The 17,685-nt window shown below is 37.1% G+C and overlaps 1 protein-coding gene across 1 annotated transcript in view; it reads left to right on the forward strand.

Moving 5' to 3' along the window:
• The window catches only part of LOC127673246 (zinc finger protein 431-like), a 44,179-nt gene extending 30,761 nt beyond the window's left edge, over positions 1 to 13,418 (forward strand). The window contains exon 4 of the mRNA XM_052168837.1: positions 12,362 to 13,418. Within this exon, the coding sequence (XP_052024797.1) occupies positions 12,362 to 13,392 (1,031 nt within the window). The 3' untranslated portion in view covers positions 13,393 to 13,418. The remainder of the gene's footprint in view (positions 1 to 12,361) is intronic.
• Positions 13,419 to 17,685: the final 4,267 nt, after the last annotated feature.

Here is a 17,685-nt window from a genome sequence, read left to right on the forward strand (position 1 = left end):
AGAAAGCTTTTTAAGAAGATAAAAGGATGACCTTGAACTCCAAATATATAGGATCAGAGTAGAAGACATAGAAGTCTCTATATATAAATACTTCTTTTTTAAGACTGTTAAATGTTAACACCATAAGTTAAAATAGTTTTCACAAATAAATCCACAATTTATTGTCAGAATATTAATTCAGGAGTGGGGAATAAAATATTTTTATTCCCCATTTCTTTTTTTTTTTATTTGGTTTTTTCGAGACAGGGATTCTCTGTATAGCCCTGGCTGTCCTGGAACTCACTCTGTAGAACAGGCTGGCCTCGAACTCAGAAATCCACCTGCCTCTGCCTCCCAGAGTGCTGGGATTACAGGTGTGCGCCACCACCGCCCGGTCTTATTCCCCATTTCTAAGTTTCAATGATACCACATTTTAAAAGTATCATAGTTTATCAAAGGATAAAAGGTAAAATTATTGTTTGTCCCTAAAGAAAATTGACAAAGCATTTCTTTAAAAAAAGATTTATTTATTTATTTCATGTATGGGAGCATAATATCCCTGTCTTCAGACACAGAGGAAGAGGGCATATGATCCTGTGACATATGGTAGTGATCCACCTTGTGGTTGTTGGGAATTGAACTCAGAACCTCTCGAAGAGCAGCCAGTGCTCTTAAATGCTGAGCCTTCTCTCCAGCCCGGAAGTACATTCTATACATCAAAAACAATTTACTCAGGATATCTTTAGACAAATTCACATGACCTAACTAGTTATTTCCCTTACAAGTTATAGAAATATTGGCCACCCATGTCCTCTCATTTCACAGAGTTTTAATAACATTTAAGAAGACCTTCTGTGATTATATTAATTCAAGGGAGTTGAAGATATGAAAATGGTTGTTGTTTACTTTAGACAATAAGTCAGAAGCCCTGTGCTGATCTTTCTATCTTAGTATATTTATTGGTTTTTAATGAGTCATTTTGGGAAATAAATATTGTTTAAATTATTAAAGTGTTTTTGTCTATATAAATACTTACACATGTATATTTCATTTTCAAATGCACTCATGTATCATTATTACATTTAGTGAAGACAATGTCCAATATAAAAAACAAATCCCGCTCTAGGGAAGCAAAAATCTTTAAAACTAATTTAGAACCCTAAGGAATAGTGACCATGTTGTGTACTAGAATTGGGATAGGGTTCATAGAGATACCACTGTGACCAGATCTGTGTGTTTACATATATCAGGTACTTAAAAGTAGACATTACAATTTACATATATATCCTCATGTTACCCATTACAAATAAAGATTCAGAGACATAATGTCATATTTATTTTACCTGTGGGGATTTATTGATTAAATATACATTTGTCTATTCATATTAATTTTTAAGTTTTATTTATTCTGAATAAAAATAACTTAGTCTAAGTTAACCAGTTTACTTTACTTGTAATCTAGTTGGTATTAAGAAAAAGATGTGAAGAATTAACCATGATCCCATGTGGATATTCTATACATAAGTAATAAAAGACAAATTTCATTAAGCCATGAATTTATGTTTATTGCTTGTGTAAGATTTTTTTTCCATAATTTTCATTGATTATTTTGTAAAAACTTCACAAAAAAAAATCTTTAGTAAGCATAGTTTTAATTTGGACAGAAAGTAAACCATACATATCTAGAGCAGAAGAGTACTGAAGGCAATTTTATCACTGTGGGGATTTAGCTGCATAAATAACTGACACTGAGACCCAACACAGGGTAGCACAGTTATTCTTTGCTGGCAGCAGTCGGTTTTGCACTTGGCAACTTGTCCCTTGATTATCTGTTTGATTTTGTGAATATCAGAGTCATCACTTACTTTTTCAGTATGCTAGTTTGGAAGTGGTATGGATAAACTTTTAGGTTCTTTAGAGAAACCATTGAGTGAATAAGGTAGAAGCTATCAGAATAAGAACAGAACAAAACATTAAACTTATAGTTGTATATAAAATGAATAGCTTATAGTTGTGGTATTTTGTGCAATTGGGTTCCTATTGACTCAGGGAGACCAGCAAGAGTGATGATGGAGACCATTTTGTCTTGTACCATTTGGTTATATTTACTAAAGATGTGGTGAAGACAAATGGCCCATGCAATACTTACGATATTACCAAAGAGGGGCACCAAGTCCCGTGACTTTTGTACATCTTATGAGGATCCCCAGGTGAAACTTAGAAAAACTAAAGGAGAAGTAGTTTTCTGTTGTCTGTGAACAGGACCTCATAATAATGAAAAGATATTTCCCATCTTGGAATTATAGGTTCATGGATAACTCACATTCCACTTTCACTGGGACAGGAAAGATTTTGATATTATAAAAAATGAGGACTAGGAAAGCAGATGAGCAAAAAGATAGAAACTGAGTTCACATACAACAACAAACAAATCCTTTGACCTGATCCTGAGACTGACCACACCCCTAACATTTCTTCATTGTGTAACAGGGATACGATTGACTCAGTGGGACCATCAAAAATAATGATGGCCATCTTAACCTTAAGCATGAGTCAAGCCCTGGGACTTTTACTAAATCTATAATCCTATCTTAACCCCTTAATTTCCTAAGCATCGTAACCCTAACAACCCTTGTCCTGATCCTAACCATAACCCCCTAATCCCCTAACCCTAACTCTAACCCTGCTTACTATGGGGGATGTTTCTTAATTATACCTTTTGAAGTGAGAAACCCTTTCTTAATCTTGATCTTTTGAGATGTTCTTATTCACTTTTGATCTAGGCTATATGTGCTTTTTGCAACCTACATATAGAAGTGTCATGAAAAAGCAGTTCTTTTGTTTTGGTACTTGTACTTTTTTATTTTACAAAAGAAAGGTGAATTGTTTGTTTTTTAAACTGGCATTAGAAAGTACTTATTTCTTAAATATGCTGGTATACACTGAAGATCAGCTGTAATATCCTGCAACATGAACTCCACCAGTCTTTGATTTTTCTAACTCCCCTTGGCTGACGGCCTTTATAAGGACATTCTGTTAACTACCCTTTCTATATACATAGAAAGATTCATTTTCTCTATGATTTGCGATAGGCTTATCTAGAAAATCTGTACTAATCCAACTGTACTTTGTTTTTTAATTTGCCACTGTTGAAAATGTGCTGACTAGTAATAGTGCTCAACAGTGTTTCCCTTATGTTTCGCTTATGTTTCTGGCTTTTCTTATGGGGTTGTTTGAGAAGGGAGCTTCAGTTTCCCTGAGGCCAGGATTTAGACAAAACAAAACAAAACAAAAAAACCCCACTTGGTTTGTTTTTGTTATTTTTTTCTTTCTTTTTTTTTTTGGAGACAAGTGTTTCTCTGTATAGCAGAGGCTGACTTGGACCTCACTCTGTTGACCAGGCTGGTGTTACATTCGGTTATCAATTCCTGGGTCAGATTGATACATACAATGAACTTTCAGGAAAGGTCTAGGCAAACTTTTCATCATTATTATGGAAAGAAAACAAGTGCTTTGAGGAAAGCTCAGGCACAGGTACTGGTAAATGCAGGGTCCTGGCATCAGAGGGGGAGAAGCAGGAAGCTGACAAGCCTAAGCTGGAATGTTGTTCCTCCCTCAGGGCTGGGTGGGGTGTGATGCCTCTTGATATCTTATTTCAAATGTTAATGGAATTCAAACCACTATGGAGATCTTGAAAAGGTGTGGTCCTGGATAGGAAGCACACTTTAACCTGAGGAGGGCTAAGACTCACTGGCCAATCAAAGGGAGCCAGGCAGACCTGCCAGTCAAACAAAGAGGTGGGATCTTCAGGGTGCCTTTTGGTGTGTTCCCTGTGGCTATGCAGTGTGAATGAGTCTCTGTGTCCTGCTCTGAGCCCTGCTGTTGTTTGCTTTGAGGGGGACCTCAGGGAAACGCTGAAATCAAGACATGGTGAGCACAAGATATCTGCCCACAATGGGGAGGAACATGGGGCTGAGCTGTATGCACAGGGGTGGTGGGTCCTCTATGGGGTTGGATCAGAAACATCAGCCAGATGTGACCACCTGTGAGGTTTGTAGTGGTGCTTCTAACCTGCTATTTCAGGCAATGACCTCTTAATAACTTCAGTATCACGGCTGATTTTAATTCTGTCCAAAACATCTGGACTAGTTGCTTTCATGTAGAAGCTTGGGTGGGTTCTGTGACTATGCAGCAACTGTGTCCAAAGCTTTTTGTCTTTTACAATATACATTACGAAGGCAGGATTAGGCCTGGAGAGATGGCTCCAGAGCTCTGGCTGTTCTTACACAGGCCATGAGTTCAATTCTCAGCAGCCACATGGTGTTCCATGATCATATGTAATGGGACCTGGTGCCCTCTTCTGGACTGCAGTAATACATGCAGGGAGAACATTGCATAAGGAAGGAATTTATTCATTAAAAAAAGAACACTGATATGAATCTAATATTTCTGATTTCAAACATTACTAGTTTTTCTTTTGCTTGGTTTGTTAATTTTTTTCTGCTGTAATTTTTTTTGTTTCTTTAATATGTTTATTGTTTTGATTATGATGTGGCAAACATCTCTTTCCTAATCTGGTATTTTTGATGCTTCTTGTACATTAATAGACACCTTCCTTTAGTCAATGAAAGCTTTCATTTGTGGTTTTCTTGGAAATATTTTCTTTATGCTGATTTTCTTCTTCTGCTTCTTCTTCTTCTTCTTCTTCTTCTTCTTCTTCCTCCTCCTCCTCCTCCTCTCCTCCTCCTCCTCTTCTCCTCCTCCTCCTCCTCCTCGTCCCCCTCCTCTTCCTCCTCTTTCTCTAACATATATTGAGAAAGTAAAACACACAAGGGCTCTGATACAAAAGAGGTTGTTTGTGGGAAAGGAGAGGAGTGAGAGCCTGAGGATGGTGACTTATTTTCTTGGCTGGTTTTAAATATATTTCTACGCTGGTCCTAGGTATTTGCATTTTTGGTGATTATTGGTCTAGGTACTAGTTTCTATGTTGTCTTGTTTTTCTGGGAGTTTTATTCCTGTGTTACATTTTTCTTTGTAGATTTTTAACGTGTTGGCTGAGTGCTGGCTCTTTTACTGACCTGTTTGTTATGTTAAAGAGAGATTGCTAGTTAATGTTAGAAGCTAGGTGAGGAGGTGGGCAGGGTAAGAAAATCCTAGCAATCCATAAGGAAACATAATCAGGAGAGAGGTGAAGTTGATAGCATTTCAACCTTTCAGAGCTACAGTCATCTGAAGGATGGCTGGTGGCTCAGTCTCTGAGAGTTTCCTAGTGCCCAGGTTAGTTGACACTGAGGGACTTCTTATGGGTTTCTTTTTCTTTGGAGGCCCTCATTTCTTTCCCCAACTCTTCCAAAAATCCCCTGTGTTCTTGCAATGTTAGGCTGTGGGCTCTGTATCTGTTTCATTCAGGTGCTGGATGGAGACTCTCAGAGAACAATTATGCTAAGCTACTCTCTGGAAGTATAACAGAGTATATCCTCAGTATAGTCAGGGATTGGTGATTGCCCATGGGATGGGTCTCAACTTGGGCAGGGTATAGTTTGGCGAGTCCCTCATTCTCTACTCCATATTTTTGCCTGCATTTCTTGTAGACAAGATAAATTTTGGTTGAAAAGGTTTTTGGTTTGTTTGGCGTAGTTAACTTTCCACTGGGAGTTCTGCCTGTCTTTAGGGTGTGGCCCTCTTCAGTGTCCAAATCTCACTGCTATGTATTTCAGCTATGATCACCCCCCATAACTGCCTGTTGCCCTCGCTTTCATGGTCTGTAGCAGATCCTAAGGATGCCTAAACTCTTAGATCCCTGACAGCTGGAGATTTCAATTCATTTTCCTTGTCCTATGTCCCTTCCTTTTCTCTCACCACAGCTGTTCCTTACCTCCCCTTCCCCTTTCTTAACTACTGGCCCTTCCAGTTCTCTCTCTCTTTCATCTGCCCCCTTTGACTGTTTTATTTCCACTTCAGAGTGTGATTCAACCATGCTCATTTTAGCCTTCTTTCTTTTTAAAAATATATTTATTTTTTATATGTAAGTACCCTGTATTTGTTTTCAGACACACCAGAGGAGGGCATCAGATCTCATTACTGGTGGTTGTGAGCCACCATGTCGGTGCTGGGATATGAACTCAGGACCTTCACATGAGCAGTCAGTGCTCTTACCAGCTGAGCCATCTTTTCAGCCCCTTAGGCTTCCTTCTTGTTTAGCTTCTTCAGGACGAAGAAATATCATGCAGATATCCTGTACTTTATGGTTATTATCCATTTGTAGTGAGTACATACATTCATGTCCCTTTGGGTCTGGGATAGTTCACTTAGGATGATAGTATTTAGTTGTATCCATTTGCCTGCAAGATTCATAATCATCTTGTTTTTACTAGCTGAATAGAATTCTGTTTTGTAAATGAACCACATAATCTTTATTCAAATTTTGGTTGAGGGACATCTTGATTTTTTCAGTTTCTAGCTGTTATAAGTGGACATATATTGAGAAAGTAAAACACACAAGAGCTCTGATACAAAAGAGATTGTTTGTGGAAAAGGAGAGGAGTGAGAGCCTAAGGATGGTGACTTATTTTCCTGGCTGGTATTACATATCTTTCTATGCTGGTCCTAGGTATTTGCATTTTTGGTGATTATTGGTCTAGGTACTAGTTTCTCAGTTTGTCTTGTTTTTGTGGGAGTGTTATTCCTGTGTAACAGTTTTCTTTGTAGATTTTTAGAGTGTTGGCTGAGTGCTGGCTCTTTTACTGACCTGTTGGCTATGTTCAAGAGAGATTGCTGGTTGATGTTGGAAGCTAGGAGAGTAGGTGGGGAGGGTATGAAAATCCTAGCAATCCATAAGGAAACATAATCAGGAGAGAGGTGAAGTTGATAGCATTTCAACCTTTCAGAGCTACAGTCATCTGAAGGATGGCTGGTGGCTCAGTCTCTGAGAGTTTCCTAGTGCCCAGGTTAGGTGACACTGAGGGACTTCTTATGGGTTTCTTTTTCTTTGGAGGCCCTCATTTCTTTCCCCAACTCTTCCAAAGATCCCCTGTGTTCTGTGCAATGTTAGGCTGTGGGCTCTGCATCTGTTTCAGTAAGGTGCTGGATGGAGACTCTCAGAGAACAATTATGCTAAGCTACTCTCTGGAAGTATAACAAAGTATATCCTCAGTATAGTCAGGGATTGGTGATTGCCCATGGGATGGTTCTCAATTTGAGCTGGGTATAGTTTGATGAGTCGCTCATTCTCTACTCCATATTTTTTTTTCTATTTTTTTTAATTTATTGATAAGTACTCCATATTTTTGCCTGTATTTCTTGTAGACAAGATATATTTTGGTTAGAATGGTTTTGGGTTTGGTTGGCATAGTTAACTTTCCACTGGGACTTCTGCCTGTCTTTATGGTGTGGTCCTCTTCAGTGTCCAAATCTCACTGCTATGCATTTCAGCTATGATCACCCCCCATAGACCGCCTGTTGCCCTCCCTTTCATGGTCTGTAGCAGATCCTAAATATGCCTAAACTCTTAGATCCCTGTCAGCTGGAGATTTCAATTCATTTTCCTTGTCCTATGGCCCTTCCTTTTCTCTCACCACATCTGTTCCTTACCTCCCCTTCCCCTTTCTTAACTACTGGCCCTTCCAGTTCTCTCTGTCTCTTTCATCTGCCTCCTTTGACTGTTTTATTTCCACTTCAGAGTGTGATTCAACCATGCTCATTTGAGCCTTCATTCTTTTTAAAAATATATTTATTTTTTATATGTAAGTACCCTGTATTTGTTTTCAGACACACCAGAGGAGGGCATCAGATCTCATTACTGGTGTTTGTGAGCCACCATGTGGTTGCTGGGATATGAACTCAGGACCTTCACAAGAGCAGTCAGTGCTCTTACCAGCTGAGCCATCTATTCTGCCCCTTAGGCTTCCTTCTTGTTTAGCTTCTTCAGGACGAAGAAATATCATGCAGATATCCTGTACTTTATGGTTATTATTCATTAGTACGTGAGTACATACATGCATGTCCCTTTGGGTCTGGGATAGTTCACTTAGGATGATAGTATCTAGTTGTATCCATTTGCCTGCAAGATTCATAATGATCTTTTTTTTACTAGCTGAATAGAATTTTGTTTTGTAAATGAACCACATAAGCTTTATTCAAATTTTGGTTGAGGGACATCTTGATTTTTTCAGTTTCTAGCTGTTATAAGTGGACCAGGTGAGGCAGAGACCATCACCTTAGAAGCCAAACTTAAGAGGATCTTTTATATGGTGTGGCTTCTGAAAACTGATAGATGATAAATTCGAGTTCCTGGATTCTTCCTGTATAGTTTCAATTTGGCACGATTCCAGCCAACTTTTGGCAGAGTCAGAGCGATGGGAAGAATCCATGAGAGTTCATTGCAGTGAAATTTTGAGGATGATTCTTGAAATGCATTTTGCGACCACAGCTTGTTGAGATAACTAAGGCATTGGTAAATCAGCCATGGAGAGATGTATACAAGGAGAGCGTGTACCCAAACTGTTACAAGAGGTGACCTTCAAGATTTTGCCTTGTGTGTCAGAAGAGACTTTAGATGTTTGAACAGTGTAGGAGTTCCTGCAGACTCTTAGGATCCCTGAAGAAAGACTGAATGCATTTTCATCACAGGATCAATATTTGCCCATAATGTCAAGGGTCAGGATGCAGTTGATTGAAACAAAAAGCTTCTAGATAGGATGACGTCTTTAGCTGCTTGTCTGTCCTGTCTGGCTTTCTTTGTGAAGATTGTGGAAGATCTTCTGGTAGGAGCCATTCCAGATACCTTCCAGGATAGTGTTTATAGAATGAAAATTTTATTTTTCTCCCTTTTTTTTGCTTTTCCAATAATTTATATATTCATTGTCACCCTTATCACTATCCCCATTATATGTCCCTTGCTATGGCAGAGTCCGTCCTCCAGTCTCCTCTGTTTTTCTTTGAGAGGTTGTGGGGCCCCCAGGTATCCCAAAAATTGGTGCATCAATTCTATTGTGAGTTAAGTACATCCTCTCTCACTGAGGCCAGATATGGCAGCCCAGTTAAGGAAACAGATTCAAAAGATATCCCACCCCCACAACTATAGGGAAAGCCCTTGCTACAGTTGTTATTAGACGACCATCTGAGCCTCTGTGCTGCACAACTGCTATATATGTGCCAGGGGCTTTAGTCCGTCCTGTGTATGCTATTTGGTTTGTGGCTTAGTCTCTGAGTGTCCTCAATGGTGCTTGTTACTTGACTCTCTTGGTCTTCCTGTGGAGTTCCTATCCTCCTCAGGGATTTCAATCTTCCTGCCAACTCTTCCCCAAGATTCCCCAAGGTCCATGCAAGGTTTGACTCTGGATCTGTGCAGCTTTTTCAGTCAGCTGGTGGGTGGATCCTCTCAATAGACAATTAACCAAGGCTTCTGTGTGGGAGCATAACAGAGTGTCATTAATAATGTCATGGATTGGTGCCTGTCCATAGGATGGCACTCTCAAGTGGGGAAATTTTTCATTGGCCATGCCCTCAGTCTCTGCTCCAGATTTCACCGAGCATTTCTTTTAGAGGGGAAACATTGTGTCCTTGGTGTGTTCTGTGTTGTGAATGAAACTGACCCTTCAGCTTTCTTCTCATGCTCAAAAACCTTCACTATATTCTCTTTTGTTAAATTATATAAAATACAATAGATACATTTGCTATTCAGTAAAAATCTATTTATTATTCCGGTTGTTTTATATTTTTAAATTTATTTTATTTATTGCTTTTATTTTCCAAAACATATTTTCTGTGAACCTCGTCTGTCCTTAACGTAGGAAGAGAAACCGCAAAAGACACATGTCTTGTGGTTGTAATATAAGCATATTTTTGTGCAGTTTTTCCCTCCACATCTTTAGTGTTGAAATTTGCCCAAATATATAGATTATATTCTATTTCTCATAATAGCATATATTCATGACATCAATATTATCTGAGGATTCAGGTTCATTAGGTTTCACATGAATGCTGTTCTTTCTCAGTCTTGTGTTTGTTCTCAAATGTTTGAATAAATGGAAATATTTTGCCTGTGTGCATGAATAGGAATACCATCTTTGTCTCATCTTTAGTGTTGTCAGAGGATAGCCTCAGAACTCCTGATCTTGAAGTAATGAGTAGCTGTTGGTCTCCCATGTGTTTACCAGGAATTTTCCACCATTATGTGGAAGATCAGCAGGTGCTTTCCAATGCTGAGCTCTCTCTCCTACCCTAAGTTGCTTATTTATGATCAACATTTATATTACTATTATTTTCTTCTTTCCATTTGTAACAACTTAATCATGTATTATCTTTTAGTAAAATTTTATTAATGTTATAGTTTAAACTGTTACACTTCCTGTTTCTGCCCGATGAATTCAGATGTGCAGTGAATGTATAATTCTTTGTAGGAACTTTAGTAAAGAACTGTGATTGCTATATCATTTTTATTTCCTTGGCTGATTTTTGTATGGATTGACGGTTTTAAAATATAACGTTTAGTCTCCTAGAACACATTACAAAGGTCATGCCAGTGTCTAGGTAAATGACATACACCTGCCTGTGACTCTGTGATTAAAGACATGAGCAAATACACCCAGCTTGCCCATCATGTTTGTAGTTAGTAAATGTTCATACAATTTTTCAGGTGTGTGCTCAGTACTGTGGATCTGTTTCCCCTGCATGTCCATCTCAGTTGACATTTCTCTAGCAAGGCTGTATCCTATTCAAAGTGTTCAAAAGTGACAGAGGTGTAACTTATAATTAAAGATCCTTCTAAAATGACACAGCGATTATAAATTCTGAGTCAGAAAATAAGCAGAGCAAGCACGAGAATTATGTGAATATATATTTGAGACAGTATAGATTTATTTTCTGGTGATGTTAGTATCATGCTTTGTGTTGTGCATGTATGGGATATTTAGGATGCCGTGACTTTTGATGATGTGCATGTGAAATTCACTGAGGAGGAGTGGAATTTGCTGAATCCTTCCCAGAAGAGTCTCTACAAAAATGTGATGTTGGAAACCTACCTGAACCTCAAAGCTACAGGTAAGACTGTTATTTTTTTTCTGAAGGAACCTAATGTTTCTTGGTTATTGACGATCTTCTATTATTTTAATTGTATAAAAATTGAGCTGAATAATTCAGTTTCACAGAATTTTCACTGTAACTATCACGGTGCAGTTAAAATTCACAGTACCTTTAATATTGCCTATTTTCCAATACTGTATCATTCATTTTCTATTACTGTGTTTTAGGCTATAATTGCAAAGAGCATCATCTTGAAGAACATTTTCAAAATAATAGAAGTCATGAAAGGTAATTTTCATGTGCAAGCTCTTACAAATTTGTCTCTGAGGAAATTTTAATATCTTATGGAATCTCTAGCAAAAAGCAAAAGTGTAAAATAACAGTCCTTTAAGTGTAGATATGATTATAATATTCTTACAAAACCATGTACCTCAATATCCAATATCTGATTTGTGTATCCATTTGATAAGTAGCTCCTTTAGACCTGTGCTGTGGATCTGCCAATCTGTATAGTCTCATAGTATTTAGAAATTGCACATTGAATAGTGATAAATTTATATCCAAAACATTCTAATAAGCAAATAGTCTATAGAAAATTTGGTGATACTCATATTCTTGTAGAAATATGGTTCAGTTTGGTGAGAGGGAATTTTATGAGAATCAAGAATATTGTTGTGGTGAAACATTAGTCCATATTGCACATGTTATGAGAAACAAAAATTCAAACAGTGTGAATGCAATGAGTAAACCTTTCATTTATCATTCTTTTTATTAGGTATATCATGTGTCACAATGGATAATAATCATGTGAGCATAGGGATATGGAAAGAAGAAACAAAATTTTTGTTCTAAAACAAGAAGATATGTAGTATTCTACCTTTGAAAGAAATTAAGAATATGAAATCCATTTGCAATTAGTTGGTTTTTTAGCTTTACAGGGACTATCCCAAAACTCACTGTGTAAAAAAATCTTTATGGGTAGTAGGAATTTGGAAATTCTTCTGTGTGTCCTGATTCCTAGTCACATGTGTTGTAATTCACACTAGAGGAAAAATATGAATACAATCAGTGTTATACTAATCAGAGATTTTCTAACTTTATTCAGATAGCTAAAATACATCATATAAAAAGAGGGTATTATAAATATGAGCCATGTAATAACCATCACACTTATCTTGAACAACTCATAATGAGAGAGAACAATATCAACATATAAAGAGCTAAAATCTTAGGATATGATGCTTCTTTACCATTAGACAAATTGTAAGCATAATTCATATTGATTACTTGATTGATCAGAGTAATGAATGTGATAATGTTTTCACATGTGCTAATTATCATTGCAGGCATGTAAGAAGATATACTGGAGTGAAACTCTATGAGTGTAATATATGTGGTAAAGCCTTTACAAGATGCAGTAATCTCCAATATCATAAAACAACACATACTAGAGAGAAACCGCATGAATGTAATCAATGTGGTAAAGCCATTGCAAGATCCAGTTATCTCCAAAGACATAAAATTACACATACAGGAGAGAAGCCTTATGAATGTGATCAATGTGGTAAAGTCTTTGCACAGCGTAGTAAATTTCAATATCATAAAAGAACACATACTGGAGAGAATCCTTATGTATGCAATCAATGTGGGAAAGCCTTTGCATGTCACAGTACATTCCAATATCATAGAGTAACACATACTGGAAAGAAACCTTATGAGTGCAATCAATGTGGTAAAGCCTTTGCATATCACAGTGCTCTTCAAATACATAAAAGAACACATACTGGAGAGAAACCTTATGAATGTAATCAATGTGGTAAAGCCTTTGCACAGCACAGTTATCTCCAAATTCATAAAAGAACACATACTGGAGAGAAACTTTATGAATGTAATCAATGTGGTAAAGCCTTTGCATGTCACAGTAATCTGCAAACACATAATAGAACACATACTGGAGAGAAACCTTATGAATGTAATCAATGTGGTAAAGCTTTTACATGTCACAGTAATCTGCAAACACATCAAAGAACGCATACTGGAGAGAAACCTTATGAATGTAATCAATGTGGTAAAGCCTTTGCACGGCGCAGTACTCTCCAATATCATAAAAGAACACATACTGGAGAGAAACCTTATGACTGTAATCATTGTGGTAAAGCCTTTGCACGGCGCAGTACTCTCCAATATCATAAAAGATCACATACTGGAGAGAAACCTTATGAATGTAATCAATGTGGTAAAGCTTTTACACATCACGATAATCTCCAATATCATAAAAGAACACATACTGGAGAGAAACCTTATGAATGTAAACAATGTGGTAAAGCCTTTGCAAGACCCAGTCATCTCCAGTATCATAAAAGAACACACACCGGACAGAAAACTTATTAATGTAATCAATGTGGTAAAGTGTTTTCACCTGGAATAAGTCTCCAAATTCTGTGTGCTGAAGAGAAACATAATGAATATGATCATGAATTAAGTGGGAATTAGGAGGGTATCAGAGTAGGATATGATAGACATGGGTGCTTTGGATTATTTCCACTCTGGAAATTTTTTTTTATGCTTTTGCAAAGAAGGTTGCTATCCCCGTCTGAAGAGTTTCCTTGAGGTTCAGGTAAAGATATTTACATTAATTGTATTGACAAAGTAAGTCACGAAAATCACCGCATAGAATTTGGCATGAAAATTTTTAAGAAACATAGAAACTAAGAAAGGAAAAATAAAAAAAGAGAGGTTCACGATACAAGGCTTTATCGGGAATTTGAATGAAGTTTAATCTTGTGATCAAGGATATTCAATGGCTTTAAAGGAATGGTTACATTAGGAAAAGATTGCATTCAGCTAAACATATGGATTTGCAGTTGTATGAAAGAGAACTGTATCATGTTAGGAATTTTTATTACCTGGTTACTGTTTTGTTGTAGACATATGAAGATACAATTATGTGTCAACTTGCCAAGAGATAGATTTGGATTCTGGGTTCTGAATTTAAAATATAAGCAGAATTGCTTAGTTCATGTCATGGTGTTACATGCTTTTTAACCCACCATTCACGAGACAGAGTCATGCAGATCTCTGAGATCAAGGTAGATCTCTAAGCAAGTTCCAGGAAAGCCAAGATTAGGCAGTGATATATTTGAAATATTGAAAGCTGCTGATAAAGTAACAGAAGGAGCTGTGTTCCAGCCCCAGTAAGCAGCAGAACTCAGCAGCTCGGTCTTAAATGGTAATAATACAGAGACAATTGATGCTGGCTAGCTAGTAATTAGAGGTGATGAAGAAGAAATCAGCATCACTGTGGTGAAAACTGACTGCTATTTTCGGAGTGACAGAAAAGGTGTGTTCTAGAGATCACCAAGGTTGGACATAATGGTGCAACTGGGCTTTGTCATGTGTAAGAATAACCCAGGTGGTATTAAATTTGAGTTCATGAAGTTGTCATGCAGAACAGCTCAGGCTTGGCACCACTGAGCAAGCATAAGGGACGCTATGGGGTCAAGACTTGTTCTAGCAGAAGAACCCAGCATCTTGAAGATTGAAATACCATGGGATGAACAGCAAGAACAGCAGGAGCAGGAGAATGAAGTCAACCAGAGCTTAAAGTGATACAGAGGGCAGAGCTGGAAAAGTGACCCAATCTCTTTGGAGGAGCCGAGAAGATCATGTGTGGATCCAGGACATTGAAACAAGAACCTGTGAAATTGAAGTTATCTTAGAGACCCCAAGTTTTTGAGATGTTAGAACTGTATGATACCTGCTCAGGATTTGGATAAAAGCAAAGAGAATGAATTGTGCTTCAGTGAACAAAGCAGAAAGGATTTGGAGACCTGAAGAACACTTTGACATCAGACATGGAGATGCAGAGTTTGGAGATTGTTCTGCTGGCTTTGGACTTTCTTAGGTTCAGTATTTCCTCATGATTACGTTTACGATTAATAAAGAATATCATGTGAATTTCAAGGTATATGGTGAGCTTTATTGTTTCCAAAAATATAGCGGATTCCTCTTGCATGATAAGATTAATCACAGAAGAGTCTTTGACCTTTGGACTTTTAACATATTTGAGATTTTGATAGATGATGGTGCCTTTTGACATTGGAGATCAGGGATTTTGCAATATGCTTTCTTTAAGTATGGATGCCATACACTCTTATGTTTGAACAATCATATGGGGCCAGGCAGTGGAATGTGGTAGTTATGATTTATGTGGGGCAGGGAGTGGAAATAATAGGAGATGTGGTTTTTTGAAAAAAGTTTAACAGTGTTGGGGTGGGCTTTGGGGATCCTCCCAGTGCTGAAGAAACCCTCCTTTTACCACCATGGAAGATGTCTCTTCCTAATTTTCTTTGGCTCAAGATGCAGAACGCTTATATGCTTCTCCAGCATTATGTTTGCCTGTATGCGTACCATGTTTCCTCCTATGAGGAAAATTTTCTAAACTTCTGAAATTGAAAGATGGCCCCAATTAAATGTTCGCTTTTATAAATGTTGCATTGATCATTTCATCTATTCTTAGTAATTAAAATTTAATTTAGAACAAAGTGAGCAAATTTAGATTGGTGAAGCTTCTGCACAATTCTGCAATCTTCATCATGTAAGAATTAGTACTGCAGATAATCCTTGTGAATATATTTGGTATGGTGTAGGCTTTGCAAAAATCTGTAGTCTTTATCATTATGAAATTATGCATGCTGGAGAGAAATTATATGATATACAGCAATGTGGTATATCATTTATGTTGTGTGTCCCCTGAAATCCATCAGAACTCAACCATCAGAAGAATGGAAATGATATTAAATTATTGTAATCAAGTCAGTACTGATAAATCTGGGCGAGAAAAATAAACTCCCATGCTTATCTGAAATATTCTACTCCTATCCACACAGATTCTGAAAGTTATATAGCTTCGATTCTTGAAATCCACAAATACCAGTGACAAGTTATATCTACATTTTCCCCTCAATCACTACATTTTTCTATTCTTAATGTATTTCAACTAATACAGAATATAGATGTTATGTTCTTGCCTATCATAGCCATATGTTCTTTTGTGGATAGGGACAGGCATTATATTTTGAGGAATAAAACAGGAGTAATGAAAATTACAGTTATGAATTGTTGTTAGGTTTTGGGGAACAGAACATGAATAATGAAAGCTACCTAGATATTGTTAAGTACTAAAGTCAGCTATAACCTGGCACTTAAATTTAGTTTGAACTTACTTTAAATGAATGTTGTTAACAACAAGGCAGTCCTTAGGACAAATTTCATTTTGCTTGTTCCCAACATTTATATATTATAGTCATACATATATACGTAAGTCATATATACACATACATATATATGTAAGTCATCATATCAAATGTACAACAGAACACATCTTACAAATGCAATAAGTGTGATAAGACATTTTCACAACGCATTTATCTATAAATATATAAATGAACACATCCTGGAGAGAAACACTGTGCATAAGCAATGTGTTAAAGCTTCTGCTTGTAACAGTAGTCTTAGAAAAAGACTGTGAAAAAGTCATAAGAAAAAGTCATAATTCACATAAACCCCATAAACATAGACGATTGGTTAATACTTTGCACTTTCTTGTGTCCTTGTACAAGAGGAAACTCTTTGGTATGCAATCAATCCACTGAAACCCTTACATATAACAATAGTCTTTGAAAACAATCAAGAATACCAAATGTAATCTGTGACTACAAAGAAATTGGCAAAATCTGAAGCAACACACTTAACATTGTTTCACTCAAGATTATTTATTTTTGTTAAAAAAAAAAAAAAAAACTTTGACAAGCGTCAAGATTCAATTTAGACTTTATGAAGTCCCTTAAGTTTATTTGCACGTGTAAACATGTATTGAGAAAAGACACATGAAGGCAAGAGTAAGGAAACCTTTTTGTATTTCACAATTCCCTTAAGTTACATGATGGAACTTTTGCAGGTGTAAAAAACTATGGCTGTGTACTAGTGCCTTTTATGTAGTAATGATAAAATATAATGTCTAAGGCCATGTGTAAAAAAAAGTTTAATTTGGTTTATTATTCCAGAGGGATATGGGTTGACCATGAAAATGGAAACACAGCAAGTGTCTCTCAAGTGGGAGAATTAGCCTGAGGCAGAGAGACTTTTCAAATTGCTTACCAATGCATGTGTTCATCTAAGTGTTTATCCCTGAATCACATATACACAGCCAACAGAAATTCACTCATCATATTGTATCCTCATATCTGTACATACATTCTAAAACATACTGAAAATGAATAACTTCAAAGGGAAGAAGTGGGGACGGCATTGAGAGAGAACAATGTATAACGAGATATACTTTAATTAAAATGTCAAATCATGTTTCAATAAAATCACAGGTAGACAGGCAGCATGCTAGTGAAGAAGATTGTGAACTGAAGGAAGATAAGGTTCAGTCCCATAAACAACTTGGTAGGTAATCAAGTCCTGTAAATACAGTCCCAAGGGATCTGATGGTCCTTGGCCTTGCAGGTATTGCACAGAGATGTACACAAGCAACACATCCATGCACATAAAAATGAAACTATAAAGGAATTGACTATAGTGCTGACTTAGCCCTGAGTCAGAGCACAGTCAGGGCGAGTTAAAATGGATTCCTTCTGGTGTGGATTTAGGTGCAGCTGTGCACATCCTTGGAACCAT

The sequence above is a fragment of the Apodemus sylvaticus genome, chromosome 22 (genome assembly GCF_947179515.1).
Source record: "Apodemus sylvaticus chromosome 22, mApoSyl1.1, whole genome shotgun sequence".
In the NCBI taxonomy this organism is placed as follows: domain Eukaryota; kingdom Metazoa; phylum Chordata; class Mammalia; order Rodentia; family Muridae; genus Apodemus; species Apodemus sylvaticus.